General features: G+C 47.2%; 1 protein-coding gene across 1 annotated transcript in view; it reads left to right on the top strand.

Annotated features, from left to right (window-relative positions):
* LOC122611489 (hormone receptor 4) overlaps positions 1-22,745 on the top strand; it is a 69,834-nt gene extending 47,089 nt beyond the window's left edge. The window contains exons 3-11 of the mRNA XM_043784616.1: positions 14,183-14,663; positions 15,392-15,949; positions 16,530-17,817; positions 17,872-18,107; positions 20,018-20,198; positions 20,986-21,039; positions 21,463-21,546; positions 21,643-21,791; positions 21,867-22,745. Of these exons, the coding sequence (XP_043640551.1) occupies positions 14,183-14,663; positions 15,392-15,949; positions 16,530-17,817; positions 17,872-18,107; positions 20,018-20,198; positions 20,986-21,039; positions 21,463-21,546; positions 21,643-21,791; positions 21,867-21,991 (3,156 nt within the window). The 3' untranslated portion in view covers positions 21,992-22,745. The remainder of the gene's footprint in view (positions 1-14,182; positions 14,664-15,391; positions 15,950-16,529; positions 17,818-17,871; positions 18,108-20,017; positions 20,199-20,985; positions 21,040-21,462; positions 21,547-21,642; positions 21,792-21,866) is intronic.
* The last annotated feature ends 25 nt before the right edge of the window (positions 22,746-22,770 follow it).

Here is a 22,770-nt window from a genome sequence, read left to right as displayed (position 1 = left end):
CGAAGGAGCAGGGCAGCTGAAAATAGCTGAAGAGGACGGGAAAAGGGCTTAATTTGCTGCTAATATCCGTTTACGTCTTTAGTTGCAAGAAAATTACAATATTTCGTGTGGATAGTTGGCACGCATAGATAGACTCGCCCCCGCCTCTGGGATACATATACTTTTGTATCTAATTTAAATTTCCCAATTTCGGCGCGGCAAGAAAAACGCCGAGCTGGAAAATGAGCTAGGGCCTCGGCTAATTTTCGATGGTCGTCGCGCAAGGGTTGCAATCGAGGGGACTGCCAAGGAGTTGACTGAACTGGACTGGACTGGGCTGGGCTGGGCGGATTAAAGCCCGGCAAGTGGACACAGGCCTGGGCCAAGTAGTCGTGGATCGGGAAGCAGGATGTTCTGCTGCTTCTCCTGCTGCTGCTGCTGCTGCTTTTGCTTATCCAAATTATATTATGACTTGTTTAAAATTCAAATTTGAAAACACTAAAATCATGTTCTGGATGTCTGGCCACCCCGACAGCGCCCCAACACAAAACCGACCGGATAGTTTTCGGCAAGGGTTTAAGTAGCGCACGCGGCCAAAAGGGGAAGGCGGCTGAGGGTGGTGGGTTGGGTTGGGGTGGGGATTGGGATGGGGATGGAGTTTCTGGTCACAGGGGGTGGCTGGGTGTCCCTGCTAAGGATTTGCCCCTGCCCTCAGCTGGCAACTTTTGCTGTCTGTCCTCGTCCTCGTCCTCGGCCCCGATCCTAACTCAAGGCAATGTCCTTTGCCGACTGCGTATATAGGTGTGAGAGTTTGTGTGCGTGTTGCCAAAACATAGTTTCTAGTTGCCACATAAATTTTGCATACTCTCGGCTGTATGTGTATGTTTGTCCTACGGCTCGGGCAACGAGCATTTGCTTTTAAACCATTTTAATGATTTCATTAGTCGTACAGCGAGCAATTTAATGAGGACGTTTTGGGGGTACGAAATTGATTTTCTATTCCTTCGACCAGCAGCGAGTACTGCTGTCGAGCTAGGACTCGATTACTTTGGGTTTTGCTATTGGATAGCTTTTACAAAATACCAGTGTGCATTAAAGTTTGGTTAGGAGTTTAAAGGAAAAATGTAGGCTTACAGTAGAGCAATGTTGTTGAACCCTAATTTGTTTGTTTTCAACATTTGTGGATTGTGGATATGGTTTCTTTTCCAATTACATATGTCTTATAATTTCGGATTAAATTGATTATCCTCCTGCTGCTTATTTGATCCAAAACGCCGACTAAAACATTTCCATTATATATGTTAGACATCTATTTTTGCCCGGCTGTGTCTTTCACTTGTCTGTGAAGCTTGTTCTTAGCCAAGTTGCTTTTGGCCTGGCTTACCCAATCCTACGAGCCAAGAGGCCATTTTGTCCAGCCGCAGTCACTCACACACTGGAAGCTCAAGACATAATTAGATTGCATAATGTAAGTGTTGCCTCGTCCAGTGCACACGGAGTCCGGGCAATTTCAATAAAATTTGTGTCGGCCAAGGAGTTAGTTGGGAAAAAGAAAAGGGGAAAGGGGAAAGCTTAGCCCGAAAAGCAGTCAAATGTCTCAGACACAAGCCGCAGGGACGTCACACACACACACGTACACACGCACACTAGTGCCGTATTACCCTCTCCTTCCCGCCCTGCGCCCTCTCGCTCACTTCCCACTGCTAACAGGGCCTTAACCCTCGGCCGTGTTTGTGTGGGTTGTGGCCAAGGCAATGGCCTTTCGAAATTTCGAATATACGTAAATTTAACTTTCTTGAAATACACTTAACTGTAAAATTAATTATAAAAGGCAATTGTGCATGTGTATGTGAGTCTGGCAGTCATGTGTGTGTGTTTTCGGGTGGGAGAGGGCTTTTAGAGTGTCCCGCCCCTTCGCCCACTTAAGTTTGTCTTAGTCGTTGGCCGAAAAGGTGTTGGCATGGAATTTGTATAGCCAACGAAACGGCAATGTCTTCTGTGAGAGAGCGAAGGAGAGAGAACGAGAAAGAGAGCAAAGGATATGTTTGTGTGCGTGAGCATGTACAGTTGCGCCCATTGCCATTTGCATACTCACGCACACACACAGACGAGTGGGCCCTGTGTGCGAAAACACACTAATTAAATGTTGAAGGCAGTTTATATTGAGATGACGCCCACCCACCCACTCGCATGGCCAGCGGGCAGACAAAGGCCAAAGCAGGTGATGGTGTGTGTGTGTGTGTATGTGTATGTGGTTGGGTGGTTGCATTATATAACCCCCAACACATCGGAACCCAGCCCACTGTACCCCACAACACCTGCATGTGCGAGCGTGTGTCGTAAGAAAATCTATAGCCTACGGTGCTCAAGCCCGAACCGCAAATTCAAATGTCTTCATTTTGCACATCAAGCCAACTGCAGCAGCACTCCCATCTCCATCTCCATCCCCATCCCCACACCCACCACACACACGAGTACACACTTGAGCTCACAGGACGAAGGAGCAGCGCTTTCCATATGTACATATGTTTGCTGAGGATTTCTAATTACATTCGGCATCGTTCGGACTCATCTTCGAAGGGGGTGGCCGGGTGGGCGGGGCACATTAGGAGTGCGGGGTTAGCCTTATGTAAAGTATTTCGTTGCCGATAAATTTTCATGGCTCGTGTAAATGGTGGATAAAGTGGCAGGGTGAAAGGTCATTCTCAATGGTGGTCAATCCGAGAAAATTTCGGATTTTGGATCTCAAAAATCAGCTACATTGGTCTGGTCCGACATCAAACATTCGTATTTATATATTTATTATATAATGGAAAATACTTGAATGTTTATAAAAAGTTGCTAGAAGATGGCTGTAGTCTATGGTTTGGTTTTAGGTCTAATTGCACATTAAGTCAGGCAATTATCCAACTGACAGTTGGGCTAATGTCACGAAAGCAGGACCTAGCCAGCATAGGCTCCCCACCTGATTTCACTTGCCACCTGCCCGGTTTACACACGCAGACATTTTTAATTAAACGTAAATTTTGCTCTATTGATTAGTTGCCAACAACTCGGCAACTTTGGGTGTTGGTGGAGCGAGCATGTGCAACCTTTGTTATTGCCAACGCATTAGTATTAGCGCAGCGGATGACGTGACCGGGAGGGGGCTGGTGGGGCGGGTGGGGCGGCTTCCTGAAAGGAGCCAACTTGACACGCAAACTACTGCAAGGGCGTGGGGGAGCGGGGGCGGCTGTCATTGTTGAACTGGCAGGCCACAGAGAAGGGGCGGGGACGCGAGTTTTCGGTTGCCAGTTTGGCGTCTTTTTAACACAATGACAGTTAATTAGATTGTGTTCGGGATAAGGATAGCGCGAAGGATATGCAGGTGTAACTGCTTGCAAACTTTGGCTTCCCAGGTGGATACATTTCGCACAATACACTCGAGTCTAATGGTGTGAAAAGAGTTGTTAGGACGGAGTGGAGGGCTTTTTTGACGTGCGATGAGGCACTCGGAGAAGTTGATAATACTATATAATGGGACCCAAATATGATTATTGGTCCTTAAATGAGACTTCAAGGTGTAGTTTTACACCCTTTACCTTTTAATTGCACTCAGATTTTTTATTTCTGGCGCTTTAGTAACTAGTGTTATTCTTTCTTTTTGTATAATAATTGCGTTGAGTGGTGTGAAAGTAGTTGAAAGACCTTACAGCCACAAAATCGATACAGCAGTTATTAAAATATCGATTAAATGGCCATCGCAGCCTGTTTTGACCGCAAGAAGTTCTTAGCTTGGCTTGCATATTGGATGGGCTATAAGCTGCAATCAGAGAGGAAACTTTCCATTGTATCTTACGCACTTTGTGTGTGTGTGTACAGCTTTTGCCCAGCTCAACCCTATCTCTCTCGCTCTAAGTGCTTCTTGATGTCCTGACCAGACTAACTAATGACCAACGCCTGGGCTAAAATATTGATCAATAAATTGCAGCAGCAGAAATAACTTAAAACCCGAATGTGTATGGACAAATAGTTGATGCAGTTAGCAAGGGACTGTGGATGGCCGATTGGATGGCGGTTGGGCGGTTGGGCGGTCGGGAGGCCCTTGGGTGATGCGTGGCTCCATCAACGCAGACAAACTCCTGCCATCCTTGAAATGCACACTCACACAATCGCACACACTCGCACATACTCACATGCAGGGAAGGGAAGGGAAGGGAAGGGAGGGGAAGGAGAGTAAACGAGCCGAGCCAGCCGAAAATATTTCGAATTCATGACAAATGCATAAGATTTCAACAAATCGGGGGAAAGAGGCCCTGTTACACGTAACCCCAAGCAGTTAAGTGCAATAAATACGGACCACTACGAATGCAGGCAGCACACAGGCACAATCACAATCACAATCAAATAAATTACACAGCATTTAATAATTCATGCAAAAAACGGCCACAAACACAGGCCAGGCAAATGTCCGCCCATTCGGCCACCCACCTTCCCAACAAGCTGGCGGTGTGTGTGTTTTAAGACTTGATAATTTCAAAAATCAACAGGATATATGTGTATTCATAACTTCAAAATGCATTTCGACCACACGCACACACATACATGGTGGTCGGGTGTGCATGTGGATGTGGATGTGGATGTGGATGTGAAGGATATTGGATAGTATTGCTTGGATTTCGTCTTTGTCTCCCTTATCGGCTGTCTCGCTCAGCATTTTCCTACTGCACATATCGCTCACATGCCATTGCACTCAATTAAAATCCTTTTGTCGGGGCGTGCTCTGTCTCACTCTCCAACGCACCGTCTCACTCGCACGCATGAGTTAAATTTTCTTAGCCATTTTGGTTATTTTGTAGTTTTAGTTTAAATATTTGATAGCCTGCATATTGATTGGTGTTCAGTGCAACGTGGCGCATGAGTAATAACTTTTTCTCTGGCTATATACAAAGCGGCTGGGGAAATATTTACTTGGATAACGGTTTGATTGGACTGCTAAATGTTCTCAAGGTGTTTGCGAATTTGCCCAAATTAGCAGTCCACAGCAGCCGCACTGCCGCACTGCCGCACTGCCGCACTGCCGCACTAATCAAAAAACCCAAAATGCACTGCGATTTTCCAGCCTGATGATGTGGCCCGGACTTTTCTGCACCGCCAAGGTGAAGAGGTACGGGGAAACGGAAGAGCCGCCATTGCCGAGCTTAAGGTTGAGCCTAAGCGTAGCCAGCAATTGACACTGCAGCGAAAGGCAACGTGCAACACTGCCACATGCAACACCGTCCTAATGTATGCTACAAATCTCGCCAAGGCAACGCATTTTGTAGCCATTTAAGCTACTTGCATAAATGCAGATGCCCACCCGAAAGAAAACACACTCGCTGGCGTGGAGAAGGACCGGGACTCAGATGCCGGGGCCCCGGAGAAGGAGAAAGCCCAGCAGACTCATGTGTCTGCCCCGCTGTCTGTGCACGGTGGTGTGTGTGTGCGTGTGTGGCATTGACCAAGAGGGTGTGCAGGGTGGGCGGGGTCACCCGAGCAGGGCCATGGCTGCAGCCTGGACGACGACGTCGTCAAATGAATCTCATTTGCATTTAAATTAGGAATGAAGCCCGATTTGTTGTTGCCCTTTGAGGCAAGGAGCGGGAGGCGAGGGCACTGCAACTCCTAGAACTGCACTTTACAAAATTGGATGAATTACGCTATTAGCACTTTGAGATCATTGCTTTAGATCAAATTCAGTATTATTGGTTAGTTCAGTTATTGGCCTAATCGTCATTATTTCACCTAGTATTTACTAAATTATATAACACACTTTTTTTTTGTAAGCAGTTCTCTACAGTTTTTTTCTCCGTGTATCACTAGGGCTGCTGGCAACGAGAGGTATGGCGGTGCAAAATTTTTAATGAAGACAGCGCAGCTACTTAGGCACCCATGCATGCATATATGTCGCCTCTACCCTAATGACCGTACCGATTTCGAACTCACTTTTTCGGACAAGTTGCCGGACTGCATGCCGAACTAATGGCCAACAGCTTGGACAAATAGCAAACACTCACACCCACGCCCACGCCCACACTCACAGCCACACTCACACCCCTACAAGCGCCGCCCTATGGTTATGGCAAATATGTTAATAACCTTTCTTCCGATGGAGGCTTAGGCGGGAGCTCTGCACAAAATTTTAATTAGAAATGTTATATGAGTTGCACGTTAGCCGTTCTCCCCACTTGCCACATGCTGCTGGTACTGGTACTGCTAGTCAATGGCCGAGGGGGCGGTTGGGGTCAAGGGTTTAAGGGAACCAAAAAGATGTGCCCGGCGTTCTAGTTGGGCTGGCTCATTTTCCACTTGAACGGGGTTAATTTTTAGGACAGTACTTTGGCTTCATCAAACACTATAATCAACGAACTATTGGTACGGCGGCAAGAGGCACCTGTGGCCCGACTGTACTTGAAAATGTGAATTTAAACTTAAATCGATTATTATAATAATAAAATGTATTCTTCAATTCTGCCCCATTTATGTTTGACGCAATTGAGTGTAGCACAACACCGGCTTCATCCAAGTGAAACCCCCATTGAAACTCACCCATTTGCAGTGCCATCGATAACATTCCTTTCAGTTGTCATGGCTCGGGCAGTTCATTCATGTCCAACTTATGCATACACGACCAGCTTGGCTTTAATTAACGCTAATGCGGCCATTACAACAATCTAAGATGGAAGCCAAGGCAGTCGGGTATTGCCACCTCTTTCTCTCTGGCCGAGTGTGTCCGTCTCTTTCTTTCTGGGCGCTGCTGCCAAATGCAATGAATGCAGCTATTCATTTATGTCAGCGGTAATGACATTTTACATTCCGCATTGGACTAGCGATGGGGATTGGAATAGGGCGTGTGTGATGTCCATGACAACAACAGGAACGCTGGTAGGCTCTCCTCGGGGGTGGGTAGGAGTTACTGGAGGGACAAGAGAGACAAGAGAGACAGGAGGGAAACCCCCTTTGGGCTCGGCTGCCGTAGACAAGTGTCAGTGGTAATTGAAAATACGAATATTAATTCCAGAGAGTTGCAGGGGCAAAACTAGCCAAAGTGTGGCATGTTCAAGTAGCCAGGAACACGGTGAAAATATGCCAGCGCAAAGTAATTAATTTTTGGATGCACAACTCTAAGGAGATCGGATTCGTGCTGGAGAAAGCTAAGTCGTTATCTCCTCAAAATGGGGTGCCAATTTTGTTGATTGTGTTGATATGAAGTATACATATAGTAAGGATAATCGTGACGCTGGTGTATTCAATTGTTTCCCGAGAAATTTTAAAGAACGCTTCTATCAGTTACCACAACAGATTGCTATATAATATAATATCACAATTCTATAAATTTAAAATTATTAGTATGCCTCCGAAAACCAGCCAAGCATGTGACTCTTCCATTACCCCAAAACTGTATCCTTCATCAAAGGAATGTCAACGCTTTCCATACGAGATACACACATGTATACGCAGTGGCAGCCTCATATTACGCACTTAGTCAATGTTCTTATCGGTGGGTACACACAAAGATGCTTCCGGTGAGTAGCTGAACTGGCACCACCCCACCACCCCACCACCCAACCACGTGGGCCCAAAAGCAGCGCCACCCACCGACATCGCAGAGGCAATAAAACGGGTGTGCTGCTCTACGGCTAAAACAAAAAATGTGTTGTTCCTGCAGCGATGGGGAATTGGAAATGGTGGTGGAGGGGGTGGGGTAGGACGTCTCTCTGGTGGGGGAGGGAAAAGCTCCGAGATGAGCGGAGGGTGCAACCAATCAGCGAGGCCCGCAAAAATGTTACTTTTTCGTTTTCTTGATGGAAACGCAGCAGCGAATGAGAAATGTAGAGGAAAAGCGTTAGCACTCGCTCGCACACATGTGGGCCCCACGAAAAAAGTGGCACAAAAACGCCAAACTTGTGTGTGCTTTCTCGACGGTTGCCTAAAAATAAGAATAACAGGGGCACGTATGGCCAATAAGAAGGAGACAGTGGCAGACAAACAGCAAACAATACTGCGGCCAACGGGATGCGATGGAGCATGCGACAATGGTGGCAGGATCGACTGCAAAAGCGGGCAACACTAAAAAAGTCAACAAAACAATTGTATCCGAAAAACTGGTAAAAACAGCAGGACAAGGCAACAGGCGCAGGACAATGGGCGCAGGACTCGGCCCGGAGGGTGTGCAAAACGCGGGGTTCAAGGAGTCCTTCGCTTCCAAAGGTAGAAATGCAACAGCATGAAAGTATTTTAAAAAGGCGCCCGTGGTTTTTAAGGATCGTCTTATTACATCTTCGCTAAACTGATATTCACGATGGTAAATTAATGGTAATCATATACAAAACAATAAAAACTGGGCTTCACATTACATGTAACAGCCTGAGATTTGCACGACGATTTTATTAAGGAGAATAAGGGACTTGTATTTATTCCACCCTATACAATCTAATGGTTTCTCGATGAGTGTACTAAAAATATGTCCAGTGCTTAAGATGTATGTCTACTTATGTAGATACGCAAAACCATGCAAGGATTATATTTAAATGATATTCCGTTCAAATCCCTACCTTATAACTGCCATATTCCAGTAACTGAAGTGGGTTTATAGGGTTTGCAATCGAATGAATTTTTTGCTTTAACTATCTATTTTTGCCATCAAAGCAAGGTGATAAATAATTGTTTTGCAGCCTGGCCCTTCAATTGTCGGCCAGGCTAAGCCTTCACTCCGAACTCCTTTGACCCCTGATCGCTGGCCATCTCCTGCGCCAATTCCAATTAAAAATTGTGATGCAAATGAGCAGCGGAGGGGCGAGCGAATCAGCTCCCTGGGGCTACATTGCGGCAATAAATGCCGCGACAGACACCAGGACTTTCCGAGCCCCCAGCACCACCCCACACAGCACCCGCTCACCACCCACTCGCTGACCGGCCAAAGTCGATGGCCAAGAAGCAGTGGGTGGGTGGCGAAACTTTTACTTTTTATTTTTGGGCGAGAAGAAATGGCCAAAAAAAGAAGTGTGCCGCCAAAAGTGAAAAGCAAGCAAAAGTGCGAAGCTTTTCCGTGGTGGGGCTTCGATATTATTTTGTTGGGGTGCTGGGCGGTGGGTGGTGCTTGGTGCTGGGCTGCCGTTGCCAGGCTGCAGGCCATGGGGCTCAGGATTTATGCTCGGTCCACTCGCGGCCTGAAGGAGGGAGGGCGGTGGGGTAATGCGTACACCCGTACAATTGCATTCATTTGACCAGAGCGGTGACCAGTGACCGCTGCAGGATTGCGCCCCAATGTCCAGCGCTCGGCGCCCCCAAAGAATAACTGCGGCTGACCAGCGACCAAGCAGTCAGAAAGTTGTAGCAGGCGACCGACCGGGCCGTAAAAAATCCGCCAGCGAACGAGGGAGAGAGAGCAAAGCAAAATTAAAGGCACACAAAAAGTGGAAAAAGTGGAAAAGTGGAAAAAATGGAGTAAACGGACAAACGGAAAAACGTAAAAAAATTGGGACAGGCTCGCACACAAGCACACCATCTGCGGAGCGGGGCGCAGGGGGTGGCGTGGGTGAGTGGTCCCCGGAGTCCTGGACAATGCTTGGCCTTCATTGTTGTCAAGCAGAGAGCCACCACCACCCACGCGCCGCCCACCGGCCACCCACCCACGAGCCACCCACTTTCGGCCAAGTGGGGTTGATTGAGTGGCGCGCCCATTGATGTTGCTGCTGTTGCCGCTGTTGCTCCTGCTGCTGATGGACCAGCAGGACCTACCCTGATCCTGCCCCTTATTTTTTCCTGTTTTTGTTTTGCTCCATTTTCCAACCGAACTGCCCCCGTCGCTCATCATTTTTACACATTTTTGTTTTGGTTTTTGTGCTTCGTGTTGTTTTGTTTTGTTTCGTTTTTGTTTTCTTTCCCTCATTCGCCATGCGACTGTCAGCTGCGCTCTGTCCTTATATAGCAAGTCCACATCTGCCGATATATGTATGTATATACGTCGTTTCGATACAGCCGATACATACCCACGTGCCGGTAGTACATAGAAACAGTCGAATTCTCGCCCAAATTGCAATGTCTGCAGCGTGCAGCTTTTGTTTGCTATCAAGTGGGTGGTGGGTGCAGCTGGGCTACCGTCTGCAGGTGCAACTTATCCCTTTATCGACACTCTGTGTAACGGCGGAATTGCGCAAGAAATCGGCATCGTATAACAAATTTATGGGCTCTTCTACATTCGTTTAGGGAGTCGACGGAGTGGGTAAAGGGCTGTTTCTCGACCGAATGGACAAAAGGGCATCGATTCAGAATTTTAAACGTTATTCCGATCCTAATCAGTGTCATCAATCTTTATGGCAACACATGATGGAACAATAATACTAAGCTCATTTTTTACAATTTCTATATAATGTCTAAATATATAGCATCGGGTATTGTGTTATTTCAATATTAAATAATACATAAAGTAAGTAAAATCATTTAAAAAGCTTTCTCTTGAACAAGTATGAACTTCTTATAAATAACATAAAAATAGCTTTCTTCAAAATAATTTAAGGCCCAGATGAAGTTGTTTGAATATCAGTTTCCTCAGGTTGACCTGGACTTAAGAACGATCTAAGATGGGATGTTACTAAAAAATATTTTGGAAATGCCACAAAATCGATACTGAAATCCAACAGTCGGTCCACCGCAGTTCGCAAGCAGTATTAGCAAACCATTCGGATTCGTTTTCGAGTCCAATGGGGAAATTATCAATTCAGGCACATAAAGCAACATAAATATTAATTGAAAAATATTTCCACATCTCGGCAAAAGAAGCATGAAAGAAAACTACACACACACACACACACACTCCCACCGTCCCACCGTCGTTGATGAAATTATGTGCATTTGCATTAAACAAAGCATTAAGTATGCAAAAGTGCAAGGCCCCAGCACCCCTCCCACATCCCACCACCCCCCTGGCGACCGGTCATAAATGTTTCCAGGGGGTGGGGAAAGGGGAGCTGCTGAAGCATATTGCTGGCCACAGCAGGCACTGTTTGCTGGATGGGCCTGGGGTGACCAAAAATAGAACAAGTCAAATATTTTTCGACAATTTATGAGCCAGCCTCCCTCTGACGATGGTGCTGAGGTTGGTCGGGCTGGTCAGCATGTAACGTGCATGTCCGCCACTTCCACATCCACATCCACATCCACATCCACATCCTCCTGCTCATGCCCATCCCCCTTCGGATCCCCGGGAAAAAATGCCATTTGCAATTAAAGCAAACAAGCAACGCAACCGTTCGGCTACGTCGACTTGCTGCTCGTTTTCGCTTTCTTTTTGCCGGCTACTTTTTGGCAATTGCATTTTTTTACTGTCCACCACCCAGGCACCCTAACCACCCACAGGCGAACAGCCGAGCATCCGCCACCCAGCGCCCAGCGCCCAGTGCCCCACTCCCCCCGGTTGGTCACATGTGTGAATTATAATTTCGCATCGCGCTCAAAAGCATGCTACATAAAAAACACAGACAGCGAAAGAGACAGCACTCGTGCTGGAGACAGAGAAGGCAGCATGGAGGTGGTCACTCGCGGGGGGAGGGAGGTGCAGGCGCATAATAAGAAGAAAACCAAAGGCTGCCATCGCGTTTTCCATTTCGCGCCGGGCTTTTGCTTATCACATTCGAGGCTGTCAAGTGCCCGCTGCCCAGCCCCTTACCCCCCTTTCCACACCCCTTTCACAATTCCTGCTGGATAAAGCCCGCCGCCCCTCCACAATGGCGAGCATCTCTTGCTCTTTGCAATAATTCAATTCATTTTCTATTTTTTTGACTTATTTTCATTTGACGGCGGCGCAACAAAAACAGCAAAACGCCAGCCAAAGGGAAACGTTGATGCCCAGCCGATTGTTGGGCGGCTTTAAGTGGGCTTCACTGTCCGAATCTGAGCGGAGACGATTGTGCAGACCACTCGGGGGAGGAGGTGTAAATTCGTACCTATATGGTTCGCCGATGAAATGGCTACCTTTCTAGGGCCAATCTGAATGTGGAAACCAGACGTATCTGCCAGAGTTTTATCAGAATGTATTTATTATAATTCCTTTAAATGACGTGCAAACTAAGACGCCTTTTTTCAAATTGAGTCCTTAAAAATCCACAACAGGTGTTGCTTTACCTAAAACAGAGTTACTTTAAGACGTTCATACACCTGGAATTCGAACCTTTTGCACCCATCCTCTTGGTTGGGTGTACTCCCGTATAAGTGTAGTAATTGAATAGTGTGACCTATTTTGAAGGGCCTTGAATGATGCTGCCTGTTAAATTTGGTTGACTCTTAAATGCAGAAACCTTCATAAAATCGCCACGATTACGCCGTCCACGTATCATTCCAGAGTCCAGCGGAGTGGGAAAGCCCGGTTTGCTGCTCTCCAATGCTAAATCAGTTTTTAATTTCCGCTCATTTGCGAGGCTACAAAAATAGAACTGCCCGGAACAAAAGGCGGGCGACAGCGTCGGTGGCTCATTATGGTAGCCACTTTTGTTCTTCAACTTTTAGCGGCAATGCAGTTGTAGCCGTAGGGACCCACAAGTCCTTTCGATTGAGCGCGGGTAAATACTTGTATGTTGAAAAGTTTATTCATTGCACATCAGTGGACCCCCAACTACTCGTGTGCGAGAGTGTGTGTGTGGGCCATAGTGGCTGTCAGCGGCCGTCTGTTTGCCGCCTGTTTGCATAAAGGACATGCACACACACAGACACAGACACAGAGAGAAGCGTAAAAAAAACACGGGGACACTCGCAGGACATTAACGTTGGGAGTGCTGGGAGTTCTTTTCCTTTTTCATACACTCTCGTTCTCGGCGTGTCATAAATTTAGTTCGATTTGCTGTTCAATGACATTAACTTGCTTCGTCCTCGTCCTGGCAGGACTGCTTCTCTTTTTCCGCCGCTGTTTAAGTAGTGGCTGTTGTGCTGGTGACGGCGCCAATAAACGTCAATTTTTAATGAATTTGCAGCACGTTGCAGTGAAATTTATCAAGTGCTTTATTAAATGCCCACTCTTCCAGCGTTGGTTAGTTAGATGATTGATGGACTATCGGATCTACGCCATAGCTGGGCCATACAAATCATTCCCATTGGCTGGTCAGCAGAAATTTCGCTTAATTGCCGCACTTGCAACACCCACCAAACATTCCTATTTATTTGCATAATATTTTTTTACTCTTTACCTTCGCTGCTGTCACGTTTACTGCTTACTTTTATTGCTTTTCCTTTGGTCCCTCCATTTTTCGGTTTTAGCATTTTTCTCTCCCCTGCCTTTTTATTTTTTTTTGGGTCTGTATTTTGCACTACAATTATGTTAATTTCCTATGCAAATAAAATTTAATTGAAGCTCCGCCACGGCGAAAGAAGGGTCCTGCTCCGTTTGTATTGGCATTAATGTTCCGCCCCCAAAGTTCCCCAAAGTTCCCCCTCTAAGCGCATTTGGCGTCGCCAGCATTAATTGCCAATAATTATATTGGTTTACCTATCCACCCATTTTCCGTGGATTCTTCTGCGAGCTGGGTACTTGGCCAGTCTTTAAATGCAAAGTCGCAGGGAGATGTAATTTAAAGAGGCAAACGATGCCACTTGATCGTTTAAACGGCTAATCAAGCCCTTATTGATACTTCGCTCCATCCGCATGGGGGCCTGCTCGAATCGCAACAATTGCAACCAATTAAATTTGCATAAATTGGCCAGCTCATCCGCACTGGCAGATCAAAATGCCAAACAATAAATGTGCGATGACAATTACAACAAAAATTAAATTAACTTATTAACACGCCCAATGTGGGTGTGTCGTGGCGCCTCGACTGACACAAATGAAATGTAACACGAGTCCGAAAATGCCATCGCTTAAATATATAATCCAATCAGCAAACAATGAATGGGGATTCAGGACTCGTCATTAGCTTTCGAGTATGGATTTCTGCGAACAATTGACACGGCATTAATTGCAAAAATATAATTGAATTTAGCCACAGAAACGCCGGGATTCACGCAAATTAAAAGGTTCTGAAATGAAATGCAATGCCAAGTTTCGTATTATTAATTCTCAAAACCGAAATGCAAGTCTTAGAATACATTAAGAATGCCACGCGCAGTTACTCAGCCAAATGGGAAATATATTCATTCATCAGAAAGTCCTGCATGAGAGCAACCCGATTAATTTCATTTCTTCCGTTCTTTTCAGGACTTTGACAAGGAGATCAGCTGCCACAAGATACACTCGCCCAGCAGCAGCAGCCACGCCCACTCCCTGCACCACCACCACCACCACCACCACCACCAACAACACCAACACCAACACCACCATCCCCACCACAGCAGTCGGAGCAACAACAACGACGATGAAATGGAGATCACGGACGGCCACGCCCTCCTCTCGCCACCGCCCCCTTCGCACTCCCACTCGCCGTTCGACAACAAGGATCACGTCAAGGAGCTGGAGTTCTACAAGAATCTGGCGGCCAAGGCCGCCTCCCTGGCCAACCAGCACTCGCCGCCGCCCATGCCCCTGCCCCTCCCGCTGCCCATGCAGATCGATGGCGAGGAGGACGAGAACGAGGGGGAGGGCGAGGGCGAGGCGGAAGAGCAGTCGGCCGAGGTCCAGCGGCTGAGGCGGGAGGAACAGGCGCAGGCCAAGGCGTTTGCCGCCCATCTGAACGGAACTAGTGAGTACATATCGAAAGCCAAACAGCAGCACACATAAGGGATTCACTGTCAAGGATGGAAACGGTCCCCTTTCTTTTCTCAGTACTTATATAAGGTTATTTTTAACGTAATACTCAATATTATTGTATTGTTTTTTTACGCATTGAATTCATGTTACGCTTGTTTTTATTTTGAACGTATTATATTTCCCAAGTTATCCGACATATTTAAATATATAGGAACTTTCAACGAGGAAAGGTCACTGTAGTTGAGTCCTAGAGATTTTAAAATCGTTTCATAATTTGTAATATGTATGTATATATTGTATATAAATATATATGCATAAAGATTAGTTTTGTGATAGTTTTGTGCAAGCTAGGCATTAATTAACTCGTTTCAATTCCAAAGTGTGTTAGATTTGAATAATACCAATGCCATAAAGTTCACTGGTTTTATACAGCTAACCTTATTTGGCTGCATTTGCATTTAACGCTCTAATTCCCTCAGACTAATTTTCTATAATTTATCTAAGACTTCTTTGCACAGCGAGTTTCCATCCTTGAATTCCGCCCCGACACAGTCATTTATACCCGAAAACCCAGCCAGGGCCAAAGTAAACTGGCAATTAGTGCTGGCAGGCAATCCAAAACCAAAGCCTCTCCCCAACTTCCCTCCACCGACTCGGCAAGGAGTTTGCAACAAAAACTAATGACAACATTTTGTGTGACTCTTGTTCAAAATCCCACAGTGCAAGACATGATAAATTTGCAAAAATTACAAAATTTGGCCACGCTACAGCAGCAACAGCAGCAGCATCCGCATCCGCATCCGCACCAGCACCAGCATCACCATCACCATCCCGCCACGGCCGCTGCACTAGCAAGTCTTCAAGGATTAGCCGCCTCGGTGTTCAATTCGCCGTTGAATCTCAGCGTGGGCGGTGAGCCCGCAGCAACCACCGGAGCTTCGGTGGCGCCGACCTCGCCCACCCACATCGGGGGCAAGAGCAAGACGGCCAAGGGCGGCAGTTCCGGCCACGGCCACGGCTCCGGCGGATCGGCCGCCAACTCCGGCGCCAGCTCCGCCCAACAGCAGCAGCAGCCGGATAATCCCAGCAGCAGCAGCTCGCCGCACCACCCCCTAAGCGCCTCCTCGCTGGCCAATGTATTGGCGGCGGCCACCGCCTCGCCCCCGCCCTCCTTGCAGGCGCCGCCGGCGAGCGCCCAGATGCCCCAGCTGATACTTGCCTCCGGACAGCTGGTGCAGGGCGTCCAGGGCGCCCAGCTGCTCATACCCACGGCCCAAGGTGAGTCAGTGTGTGCTTTACGGGTAGTTGCTCAGTTCTCCGGGTACCTGTTCCTTGTCCGTCTGCTCGTCTGCCCGTCTGGGTATCAATCGCAAAGTTGACTTGGCTTGACTTCAGCGCAGCTCGTGGTTGGTGGAGTCATAGTCATAGCCATGGTGGGGCATAAAAAGCTCGTAAAGCGATTAGGGCAACTTTCAATTTCCTCCTCGCGTGGGGCGAAAAAGGATTTGCCGTAATCTTTCCAAAGCGACTAATAAAATACCTAACCTTAGGGGCCAAAAGCAAACATGATGAGTTGATGCGAAGTTGCCTTCGAGTCTGGTGTTTTCTGCATTTATGTTTGTTATGTCATTTTAACAAATAATACTAAGAAAATAACTACATTTCTAGTTGATTCTTCGAATATATCGCAATTGGGAAAAGTTTGCTTTATATATTTAAAGAAGAGATATTAGATGAATTTCAGATAGGTTTTAGTTTTAAGTTATTTGTATTTTCGTTTTTCTTCCTAACATCTAAGATCCCAATTGCGTAAAACGCTTTCTAGCGTATAGGTTTTAATATTTTATTCTTATTTCAGGTATTGCCGTACAGACCATACTCACCATTCCGGTGAGCCCGCAGATCCCCACCACGGAGCAGTTTCTGCCCAACGCGTTCGGCGCCTTTGCGAGCTACCAGCAACAGCAACAACAGCAACAGCAGCAGCAGCAGCACCGCGAGCAGCAGAGGGACTTACTGCCGCCCTCGCTGGCCGCCCTGCAACACGCCACCGCCCTGCCCCAGTTGGCTCAGACTCCCACGAATTTACTCAAGCCCAATCTGTTTTCCACGGGCGTGCAGCAGCTGCTGACCGCTCTACATCCGGAGTTGTTTGCTGCGGCAGCTGCAACACATCAGCAGCAGCAGCAACAGCAGGTGCATCAACAGCGGGAGAGGGAAAGGGAACGGGAACGAGAACGAGAACGGGAGCGCGAACGCGAACGGGAGCAGCACTTGGGAATTGGTCACCTGCCGCACTCCCACCTGGCCGCCGATCTGCGGCGCTCAGCGGAGCGATCTCCGACGGCCGGATCGCCCACAGGCGGAAGTCCCGGATTGGCCGCCAAGGGGCCACAACCTCCTCCTGCCGGAGCGGCCTTTCTGCTGCAGCAGCAACTGCACATCAAGCCCGAGACTCAGACGCATCTGCACCATCATCTGCAGCCGCAATCCACCTCGGCGGTCTCCACCACGTTGCCACAGATCAGCCTGCGACATCCGGATGAGCTAACCGCTCCTCAACTGGAGCTGAAGCCTCTCGAGCTGAGTGCCAGCACCTCGCCGCCGGCGCCGCCACCTCGACACCACTTCGGGCATAGCCTGAGGGGAGCGTCGACGGTTTCGCCGAAGCACAGTCCGCAGGGCAGGATGGCTGGCAGTGGCGGGTCCACGACTACAGGAATCAATCTCAGCCAGCACCACGAGCGGCACGAGCGGCACGATCGGCTAGAGCGACTTGAGCGCCAAGAGCGCCACGAGAGACGCTCCCACACGCCCACGGCTACGGCCACCAGGGCCAGTGTTTCGTCCAGCTCGAGTGCAGGCCACCACGGCGGCAGCCTGCCCTCCGGTCGCCTCTCACCGCCCAGTTCCGCCCCCTCGAACTCGGCGACCAATAGCATCAGTGACAGAGGCTACACTTCCCCGCTGTTCCGCACCCTCTCGCCCCAGGGCCACGCCCTATCGCTGGGCGGATCTCCGCGTCTGGAGCGGGACTACCTGGGCAACGGACCCAGTTCCGGAACTGCAACCTCGACTAGCAGTTGTGGAGCACCAACAGCGGCGGGGTCCAGTGCCGCGGCCAACGTACTTAGCAGCATAAACAGGTGAGTTGGACTAAGCCGTGATTTTTAAGTTTCTGTCTAACTAATCTCCTCCAGGCTGAATGCCTCTAATGGCGAGCTGACCATCACGAAATCCCTCGGAGCTCCAACGGCCACTGCCACGAGGGCCTCGTCCGCCTCTCCACGGGATGATTCACCTGGCCCAGGTCCATCCACGTCAAGTGTTTCCCACATGCAGCCCCTCAAACTAAGTCCATCGTCCAGGAGCGAACCGCCACACCTATCGCCCAATGGCAACGACAATGACAACGACCTGCTCATGGATTCTCCGAGTGAGTAAAGATCGATTCTTTCTTGTACTAAATTACTTTTGAGATGGGTTGCAAGCCGGTTGTGAAAGAAACATGCCTTTAGAAGTTCTATTTAACTTAGTATTTCGTGCAGTTATTAAATGCTTATTACAGCAGATTTATTCTTATGATTATTTCGGTCTTTTATAAAATCTATATATTTAAAGTATTTTATATTCTTCAGACTTCAGACATTCGAACGGCTTGCATCCCGGTTTTAAAGCACCCAAGCTAGCTTAGCATTAATTTCACACACAAATTCCCCAAAACTGTTCTAAGCATCCTTCAGCGGGTAATGATCCCAATGGGCCGGAGGCATGAAACTCGAGTGCCCTCCGCAGTTGTACACATATAATTGGGGTCCGCAGCGAGCTGATGATGATTTGATATTTTACGAGCCGCACTCGAGTGCAACACGGCGTATGAGTGATATGCGCACAAAGGCGGGGCGAAAATCAACTTTTTGGCCAACATTAATTAACGAAATTTTCGTCGAAAGCCAACTTTGCTGGCAATGCCAAAAGCCCTAACAAGTTGACTGCACTTTATGTAATTTTCCAAAAGAAAATCAACTTGAAACTCGACTCGACTCCACCCGCCGTGTCGTGTCTCTTGGCGTGTGTGCGAAAAGTTTCGCGTGCATTTACACGACTTCCTACAACGGACGGGATTCATAATTGATGCAGCGTTCCGGGGCCGGGGATTAGGTGAGCAGCTAAACAAGACTACCGAGAACGCATTGCCCAAAGTTGAGAGATGTCAACCGAAAGTGTTGGGCAAATTAGCAGCTGCGTTGACGTTGTCACGCTCCGCATCTGGGATTGGATTAGGTTTTGGGGCAAGACGGCTGGCTTGGATCGAGACAACTAAGCCGAGCTGATGGAACTAGCTCGGGGCAGATTATGGGCATCCTATAGACGTCGAAGGACTCTCTCGTTTGAGCATATTCAATTGATTAGATTCCCCATCCCCATCCCCATCCCCGAGCAGGAGTTAGGGCCTTAATTGAAACTTTTGGATGCATTAAAAATGCAATCAGCACAATCTGCAAGCTCCGGCAGCGGCAAGAAATGAAGACAAGCCCCCAGCACCCAGCACCCATTAGAGTGGAGTCATCAGGATTGGATGGCTCCTACCTCGAGCAGTCTCGATTGCGACATCGCATCGTTTGCGCATACAAATTGCAGACAATATGCGGCTTAATTACTACTAATTGATGCATACAAAAACTTAAGATGTCTTCCGCATTTAATGACATATTTCAAACGCTGCAGCAAACAACAACACCGAGGCGAACAAAGCCAGCTAGCTGCGACGACAGCTTGAGTTACGGCCCGCAAAGGATGCTGCCAGAGCATGCGGATCCTTTACCCTGCCATCCCATCCCATCTCCTTCCATCTCCTTGCATCGCCTCCAATCCGTTCTCGCATCTTAATTACCGCTAAAACACAAGGCTGCCGTTGAAGTTGCAGTTGGCTGTTGGCTGTTGGTGGCTGCTGCCTGGGACCCTTGTCTTTCCCTTCTTGCATATCATTAATAAATAAATCAAAATTCTGCGCGAGTAGTTTGCATCCTGCAGCCTTGCTGCTAACAAATTAGGCAGATAAAAGCCGTGAGTTTCGCACTTGCCTAATAGACAAGAACAACCTGGCAGGTGTCTTCAGCGTGTGCTTTATCAATTTACCTGGGCTGCACTGCAATAATGTTTTGTCATTACCGCAATTAACTGTAATTAAGACCAAGACAGGGCGGCAATTTATGAAGTCATTTGCATGGCCTTACGGCGAAGAAGGATAGCTAAGCTAATTTCCCATTAATTAGTCCGACTTTAAGCTTTCATGGCAGAGACGGGGCTTCCACTAACCGACCTTGTTCTCCTATCTTCCCCCAGATGAACCCACCATCAACCAGGCCACTACCAATGTGGTAGACGGCATCGATCTGGACGAGATCAAGGAGTTCGCCAAGGCCTTCAAGCTGAGGCGCCTGTCCCTGGGACTCACACAAACCCAGGTGGGCCAGGCCTTATCAGTGACCGAGGGACCGGCCTACAGCCAGAGTGCCATTTGCAGGTGAGATATGAATGGACGAACCTTAATAGTCTGAGATCTGAGCAAGGACCACAACACAAGAGTAGGAAATCCACTTGAATTTCGATTTACAAGGGTCTTTGCGAACAAAATAGCTTTAGGTGCTTTCATTATTTACACTTTTAGGCGTTTACTATAAGATATGAAAAATTACTGCAATCATTATGATGATATTCAAGGGGAAAAAAAAATCTCAGAAAATTTAACAGGTTTAGAATGAACATGAAAGTATGCCACGAAAAAACCGAAAACTGTTCAAGAAAAAAAATTGTAAAATCAAAGATTTCTATGACAATGTTTATTTGTTTCAAGCGATAATGGAAGGTGAACCGCATTAGGACAACCATTTTGGCTTTTCCCCTTCAAGCAATCGTGTTTTGTTATATTTTCCTCAACAATATTGTTTGCTTACGTCCACATATTTATGTTTCCCTTAATTTGTTTTTCGTAAACTTCTGGAACCAATTTTCGAAGAGTGCCAGGACATTTTCTAGCAAATCTAAAACTGCTAAATTAACCACGAAAAACAGACAACAAACCAATTAAATGCTAAATTAATATTATTTATTTTATTTGTTTATTTTTTCGATTCAAACGCCAACTCTATCTAACTCCTCTCTCTCTCAACATCGAATGTCGAATGCCACCCACCGCAAACTGAATACCGAATACTCAAAACCGAATACTGAAAACCGAATATCGAATATCGAATGTCAAATGCCAACTGTCGAATGTCGAATGTCGAATGCCACCTATCGAATGCAAGCAGTGCACTCGCTGCGCAGATGTACGCCGCTCAACTGTCGACGCAGCAGCAGAACATGTATGTGTGCCTCCTTGAGAGGGTGTGTGTACGCTGTGTGTGTGTGCGTGCAGTCCAAGAGAAACCTAACTAAAGTGCAAGGCTCATTAACCTGTTCATTTCGCCATGTATTTCTTTTGTTTCACCTTTAATTTGCATGAATGCGCTCCCAAAATTGGCCAGGGCATTGCCAAAGAGCAGAGTTTCATCGGCTTATCACAAGCAAAGTGAAATGAAAATGAAATTTCTCCACTGAACGATTAAGAAAGAGCGTACCCGAAAAGAGAACCGAAAAGAGAAAAGAATGCTAATTGACAATGTCCTGGCACTTTAGTTACGTTTCTTTTGCGTTATAAAGGGCTTGCACAAGCCCATCGAGCGATCTGATCCAGGATCTAATTCTCTACATATGTACCTCTCCCTACATACCACTCCCAACCACAGGTTCGAGAAGCTGGACATCACACCAAAGAGCGCACAGAAGATCAAGCCTGTGCTGGAGCGCTGGATGAAGGAGGCCGAAGAGAGGTGAGAGTATGGAGGCAGTTCCACGCGCCGTTTTGCCCCACGTTGGGCGCCATTAAGCAGCAAACCCGACTAACTTGAGTTCTTCTATTGATTTAGCCACTGGAACCGCTACAAATCGGGTCAGAACCACCTCACCGACTACATCGGCGTGGAGCCGTCGAAGAAGCGCAAGAGGCGCACATCTTTCACGCCGCAGGCTCTGGAGCTCCTCAATGCCCACTTCGAACGGAACACGCATCCTTCGGGTGAGTGGTAACTTTCAGTTACAAGAAGTGGAGGTCGCCGGAACCGTTGCTAACTCTCCTCCCTCCTCCGAACAGGCACCGAAATCACCGGACTGGCCCATCAGCTGGGGTACGAGCGGGAAGTGATCCGGATCTGGTTCTGCAACAAGCGGCAGGCCCTCAAGAACACCGTTCGCATGATGTCCAAGGGAATGGTATAGGGCCAGGGGCCCTTGTAAATAGATGGGCCGTGTATATAGCTAGGTGTCTAAGTGTGAGTGCAAGAGTGCAAGAGTGTGTGCGTGAGAGATTGTGTATTACAGTGTGATAGTTGTACAACACCCTAGAGTTTAGCAGTTAGGCCATGTAAAGTAATACTGTGTGTCATAGCATTTACAAAGGACATCGGCTTACGCAAGCGAACCCGAACCGCAACCCGAAACCCAAGAACCCAATCCAATTGAATATTTAGCCAACTAAGTAATTACTTAACACTTATCATATCCCAAATAGCCTAAAAGTAGTATAAAGTCCCCAAACCAGACTTGTGCAGTTTTAGGCCAAATTTTATCACATTGATGTGCCATTCCAAAAAGAAAACAAAGGAAACCAGTTCATACACGTAACAAATTACATACTAGATGTTTAAAAACCAACCATTTAAACCAAAACTGCATAAAATCTATGTGTAACCCATAGTCTAAGAAATTCTGCAGAGCTCGTAAGTGATGAGTTAGAATATTTGCATTTAATGCGTTGGCTAAACTTGTATACTGAAACGAATCTGATTTCAACCATTTATAAAACAAATTATAACCCTAGCATATAGCCAGTTCAGACTCGAAAACTATGATAATTCTATATGGTATCACTCAAAAAGAACAAAAGCAAGCTAAAAGACAGCAAGTGTTTAGAATAAGTAACATTATGTAGCGACTTACAAAAATTATGATGGAAAGAAACGAAAAAATATTTCAACTACGAAATTTAAATGGTATAT

This window comes from Drosophila teissieri, chromosome 2L (assembly GCF_016746235.2).
Source record: "Drosophila teissieri strain GT53w chromosome 2L, Prin_Dtei_1.1, whole genome shotgun sequence".
In the NCBI taxonomy this organism is placed as follows: Eukaryota; Metazoa; Arthropoda; class Insecta; order Diptera; family Drosophilidae; genus Drosophila; species Drosophila teissieri.
The sequence above is the reverse complement of the archived record's forward strand: the minus strand, read 5'-3'. Positions and strand labels throughout refer to the sequence as shown.